This window comes from Apaloderma vittatum, unplaced genomic scaffold (genome assembly GCF_000703405.1).
Source record: "Apaloderma vittatum isolate BGI_N311 unplaced genomic scaffold, ASM70340v1 scaffold39932, whole genome shotgun sequence".
Taxonomy (NCBI): domain Eukaryota; kingdom Metazoa; phylum Chordata; class Aves; order Trogoniformes; family Trogonidae; genus Apaloderma; species Apaloderma vittatum.
In genome coordinates, this window is record NW_009706037.1 from 1 (window position 1) to 5970 (window position 5970).

General features: G+C 50.7%; 1 protein-coding gene across 1 annotated transcript in view; it reads right to left on the reverse strand.

Moving 5' to 3' along the window:
* Positions 1–21: 21 nt before the first annotated feature.
* The window catches only part of LOC104271066 (junctophilin-2-like), a gene marked incomplete at both ends in the record, with an annotated part of 26864 nt that continues 20915 nt past the window's right edge, over positions 22–5970 (reverse strand). Inside the window, 2 exon segments of the mRNA XM_009865631.1 lie at positions 22–98; positions 3262–3380. Of these exon segments, the coding sequence (XP_009863933.1) occupies positions 22–98; positions 3262–3380 (196 nt within the window).

Here is a 5970-nt window from a genome sequence, read left to right on the forward strand (position 1 = left end):
ACCCTCAGGCCGTGGTGGCGCCTCCTCCTCCATGTTGACAGCGTGCTCCGCGTTCTCCATGATCTCCTGCAGCAGCTTGCGCTTCTGGTACTCGGGGCCTGAGGAAAGAGGGGTCAGCGTGAGGACCTGCCCCAGGGGCCAGAGGGACGGGCTCCAGCTCCGTGTCCCTGGCCCTGAGAGGTCTGGGGACAACTGCAAGAGGGTCCAGGCTGGACGCTGGGAGAGGAGGCGATCCCAAAGCAGAGGAATCTCCTCCAGGAGCAGCTCCTGGAGGGTGTGAGCCCCCCACATGCTGTCCAGCTGGGAAAAGCGGAAGGAGCAGGTGGGGAGGTCCAGACGAGGGTAAAGAAATGATCTACTTGCCATCCCTCATGGCGGGAAAAACATGTTTCTCATGCAGGGAGCAGGACTGGCAGTTTCACAGCCCTCTTCTCTGCGCTGAGCCCCACAACAGCAGCAAAATTACCTGGCACCGTCACACATGGTGTCTCAGGGCTTTGGCTTTCATTCTGGTTTTACCTCCCACATTGACTTGTCAGCTCTTGCCAACACTGTCCTCGTTTTAATCAATCATCTATTATTAAATCTTTATTTCTTCTTACCCCTAGGCCATGTACACAAATCAAACTGCAGCCCAGCTAGGGTCTGACGAAGTCAGCCAGAGCCTGACACGGAAGATATCCATTGTGCTGGGCAGCTGTCTGAGCAGAATCCACCTCTGAATAACTAGGAATATCTTTTGGAATAACAACCCTGCACAATGTTCTGCATGCTGAGACCCACGCTGGGACAGAGGTCACCACAATGCTCATAGCAAGTGAGAACAAGAAGAGCATGCTCCTCATGGGCAGCACAAAGTCACAAAGCAGCTTGTTTGAAAGTGAAGCACCTGCTTTAGTAAGTGGCTTTGGGCTCAGTCTGCTGAATCCAAGTGATGCTGAGGAGTGCAGATGTACAGGGCTTGCTCTGTGCTCCTGAACAGCACAGACCCTGGAGCTGCGCCATCCCTTTTCTGCCTCACAGTCCCTCCCCTCATCTCCTCTGCACCAAGGACTCATGCAGACTTGAGCCTAGTGGGGAAATTAGGATTGGTGCTCTTTTCTCTCTAATAGATCAGCGGTGTGATTTGCACACTGCTACCTCCTGCCCACACAGGCAATGCCTCCGCTCGGAGGTGGCAGTGGGGAGAAAGAGGGCACTGGTTTTAGCTGCTCTGCCCTGCCTGCACACTCCTGTCAATCAGCAGGTGCCCCATTCAGGGCCATTTATTTCTGGCTGCAAGTGGATTATTTGGAAGCCATTTCAACAGTTGTTCAGACTCCTCAAAATAGGCTGCCTGCAGCTCCAGGCTCCTTGCTCTCTCCTGCTGCTTTCTTCTCCTCCTGAATAATTCATGCCAAAAAAAACCCCAACTGCCTGGAGGGAACCACACAGCTATGATCCTCCTCACCTTCCCATCTTCACCTCTTAGCATGACATTTCAGTAAGGCTTTTGGCTCCTCTAAACTACTAGGGCTGATATCCTAAATGAAACCGAGGGCTCAATACTTCTTAGAAATATGAGGCTCGCTGAGCAGGATTGCCCTGTGCCAGACAGAGCAGTGTCTATCTGCCAGGGAAGCAGGGAGAAACAACCACTGCCAGGCTCTTCTGGCTGTGTGACCAGCAGGTCTGAACCCTAGCAAAATCCAAGGGTGGACTTTTGTCTGTTTTTTCCCGGACAGTGAAGCTGTACAAGACGAGATATCTCCCCTTGTTGCACGCTTAGAGAATTTAAAGATTTAAAAGAATCATAGAAGATAAACATGCATCAGCAGCTTACAAGGCCACTGAGAGAGGCAAGGGCCCAAGCAAAGTCCTACATAGAAGTGACAAAACGATTCATCACCCAAGGAGTCAGGTGTGGACACAGGGCTGCTTCGGGCAGTTTGCAGAGACCGTTTCAATTGTCTCATTCAATTGCCATGGGTGGAAAAAATAATCTAGCTAGATGTCAAAAATTTCCCATCAGGAATTCCAGTTTCCTTCGCCTCTGTGCTATAAATACCCCAGTGTGCAAAGAGTGAACATGTAGCTGTAAGTGGCAGCTGGGCGGCTTATGTCAGGATCAAGCAACATTTAGCGATTGTTAAATGAAGTGCCACACGCTGGCTCATGCCCATGCCTGGGCACTGTGGTGTTTCCCCACTCAAAGCCAGCCCTGACAAGCCTCGCTGCATGGTGGAAGGAATGGGCAGCCCTCCAGCACAGCATGTCCCCAGCTAGTGGGTGCAGGGCAAGGTGGGAGTACAGGAAATTTAGGCAAATCTGTCAGCATGACTATCCCTGGCCAGACACCGGCTGTGAGCTGTTCCCCTTTCCCACCGAATGCCCTGTGCCGAAGCGTAGAACTGGCGACCTGGAGGCACTGAAATCAGAGCAGGAGCAGGCGTCAACCTTTGGCTTCTACCTCCAGTTTTACCACTGCAATGGTCCTTTGTGATCCTGCCTCAGCACCCAAGGGGCACTTGCTCCAGGTAACAAAGCCAGATAATAAGAAAAATGGGATAAAAATGTAGGTACTTGGATCCTTGTTTTCTGCTCTGTTATCACCTTCCCACTCTGGAATAGAAAGCTTTTCAGGAAGAACATATCTCTAGCCAACTCAGTCTAGGGAAAGGTAATGGCATTCACAATGCTGCTTCTAACATTACACTTCCTATCTATTAATCCTCAGTGCTTGGTGTCAGAGAAGGAACCTCCCAAGTATTTTCCCAGTCAAGCCATCAGCAGTGATGCTAACAAACCAACAGAGAATCAGAGAAGCGATATTTTGCATTAGCAAATTTCTTACAAGATATTAGAGCCCCTGATTAGCCAAGTCTGACCGTATCCTGGTGTGATGTGGGGCAACGCGGGATATGGGCTTAAGAGTCAATGTGCAAGGCTGTTCCAAAGGATATATCTACAGAAGTTCTGCAAATAGACCCAAGCTCACTGCCTGACCTGCCTGGTGCAGGGAAGGCTTCAGTGTGTGAAGAAACACAAGGGAAATTTTGAGGGACTGCGTGATTTCCCTCCAGGCTGTGGTAACATATTCTAGCAGGTAAAACAGTGGTGTAAGGAGGACAACAAATCATCCAGGTCAGGGGTATGGCTGAACTTGCATGAAGGAGGATTTAGGGATAGACAGGTGGGCAATTTGTGGAGTCATGTAAAGCATTTGAACAGATTCCCCAGGGGAACAGCAAAATTCCTCTTAGAAGGTGCCTCTGGTCCTACCTGGCTGGTAGAAGTCTGGAGAGAGCTCTCTGGCCATCATTCTGGCTATGCCTGATTCATTGTTAGCTGCCTGAGCTGCCTGCTCAGACCCTTCAGCCTTGGCTTTGGCATGAGCTGTCCTGTGGAGAGAAGAGGGCACAACCATGAGCACCATCTGACCCAAGATTATCCCAGCTTGAGCAGCAGACCCTGTTCAGCCACAAAATCAAATCAGCCCATCTAGCGTAACATCACTTGCCCACTTGACCCCAGGCCTCCACTTCTGAGGGGAAAAGACCAGGTTTTCAACAAGTAATGGGCACAGATGTTTAAGAATGAGATATGAAAGTTTCATGTAGCCACACAAGGGGACAGGGCAGGTGTATTTGCAAATGGGAACATGTTCATATGTTCTAGTGAGGCAGTAGATGCTGTAAAATGAGCTTGCCATTGTGCTGCAAAGTACCGAGAACCTAGTTCAGAGGAATGCCTAAAGCATCACCACAGGCCTCTTTGGAGCATAAGGGGACAATAATGTGACGGCTGAACTCCACTGTGCTGTCACCAGCCCTGAGCTGCTGCACCTCACTGGAGGCAGCGTGCCCCTGCCCAGCACATCGGACACATTTTACTCCAAATGTCTCTCCTGTGGCTCTCTAGCAAACAATATTCATTGTCCAAAGAACTCCTTTACTCACCATAGCCCAGGATCTGCCCTCACCCGCGCTAGGAAAGTCTGAGCTATTGTCTCTGCCTCAGCCTGGCTCCCCAAGTCCTCTCCATCCCTTCCCAGAACATCTCCTTGCTTGGCAGGGCTATAGGGCTACAAGAGTTATTTTGCTGGCCGGCTGTCGTATTCCTCACATGCCTCATGCTCAGGGCCCTGCTAAAAGCAGGGCCAGCTTTACAGCCCAGCTGCTCACAGTCTGGGAAGGAGCTGATTTCAAAAAGCAAAATCACATCTTAAAAATACAGCAGGGCGAAGCACCATATATTCTGCTGCTTTGTTCCACCAAGGGCTTATGGAGAGCAGCTTTCCTCATGCTCTCACTATCATACGTGCCAAGGCTCCCCATAGCTCCCTTGCTGCACGTGATGAACCATACACTGGCTGCCTATGCAGAACCACATATTTTTCTGTGGGCAGTTAGATGAGCAGTGAGCAGCCCTCAAACACCAATTCACTATGAATTACAACCTTAACTGTGGTCTTAGGGTGCCTGATGCACCCTTTTGTGACTCAGGTTGGTATCTGGTCATGTTTTAGGATGAAAAATGAGGAAGGATGCAGTTCTCATTCCTGCAGTGAAAATGCTTCAGAGGAATTTTTGGATTGTCAGTCAGGATTAATTCTTTCCCATCAAAGCAAGATGCAGTACACAAAGAAGACTAGCTTTAGTCTGAATACTCAACAGGTGCAATGAAAAGGCTACACTTCGAGTAGCTGTGGGGAAAGAAGTAAATGTAGGGCATTAATCACAACTGATACAGGCAACAGTGTGACATGATGGGAAGCCATCAAAATGCTGTTCAGGGCCCTGCGATAGAGGGCGCGGAACTGCTGTGGCTCAGCCTGTCTCTCCCTGGGATGCCATCCCGTGTTGTTAGAGCCATGATTCACCTCCCTGCCCACAATCACACATTATCTCTCCACTTTCTCTGCAGGCTGAGCTGCCTGGGATTGCTGTCATTCCTGGTGTTTTTATCCAAAATTATTACAGCTCCTGAAAAACCCAGAGACAAGACATGATGAAGCAGAAAACAGCAATTTTAAGCTGCTGCTTGCAAGCAGGAGGTCTGAGGCAGCTCCTAACAGAGAAAGCACCTCCTTTTTTGGTAGCATATAATCAGTGCGATTAATTCCACTATAATCTAGCAGGGGCCAAGGGGGATGTTTCTGTGCTCTCCACGCCTGGGGGATCAGAGCAGGCTGGGTGTGCTGCATGTGGGTCACACAGCCTGCCTGGCGCCAGCCCTCGGAAGAAGCTTGCAAAGTGAGGATCCAGCTCTTCACCCCAGCAGGACATGCTCCAAACCCTGGCTTTGCCCTGATGCTCTCACAGGGTGGGATTCACCATACAGAAATAAAATCCTCTCTTTTGGCTGCTGACTGAGCCAGGCAGAGGCTACCCCAGCCAGATCTCAGCTAGAGGAGCAGCAGGCAGCTTCTAGCAAGCAGGTGGATGCTTTCCTAAAGGTGACTTCCAAACAAGCAGTCTGGAAGTGGACTGGATGCTAGGTCTGCTCCCTCTGCTAGTAAGGACAGAGCCCCATTCATGCCAGAGTGTTACCAAATAGCTCCAGCTGGCTCCCGCATACTCAGCTCTCCCACAGCATCTGGGGCCAAGGCAAGGGAACAGCCTGGGGGTGTTGGAGGTGATAAGGGAGCTCCCAATTACACTCTCATTCTGATGGAGGTTTCCTTTCCTATGGAGAAGATGCTGGATGTCATCTGGCTACTGCATGGGCTTCAGTACTGCAGTTCCTGTGGGTGAAGAGCTGGTGAGGCCAGGAGGATTCCAGCTTGGGTTGCAGAGGCTGTGCTGAGGATGCTGTGGGTGGAAGAGGGGCTGAGCCATCGCTGTGAGTCACCACAGCCCCAAGGCTAGCAGGGCTCTACAACAAACCCTCCTGGGCACAGAGGGGTGAGAGGCCAGGGAGGCTGTGGGGCAACTCCCAAGCTCTACACACGGAGCTGTGACGGCAAGTGGAGCAACAGGTCTTTAGGAT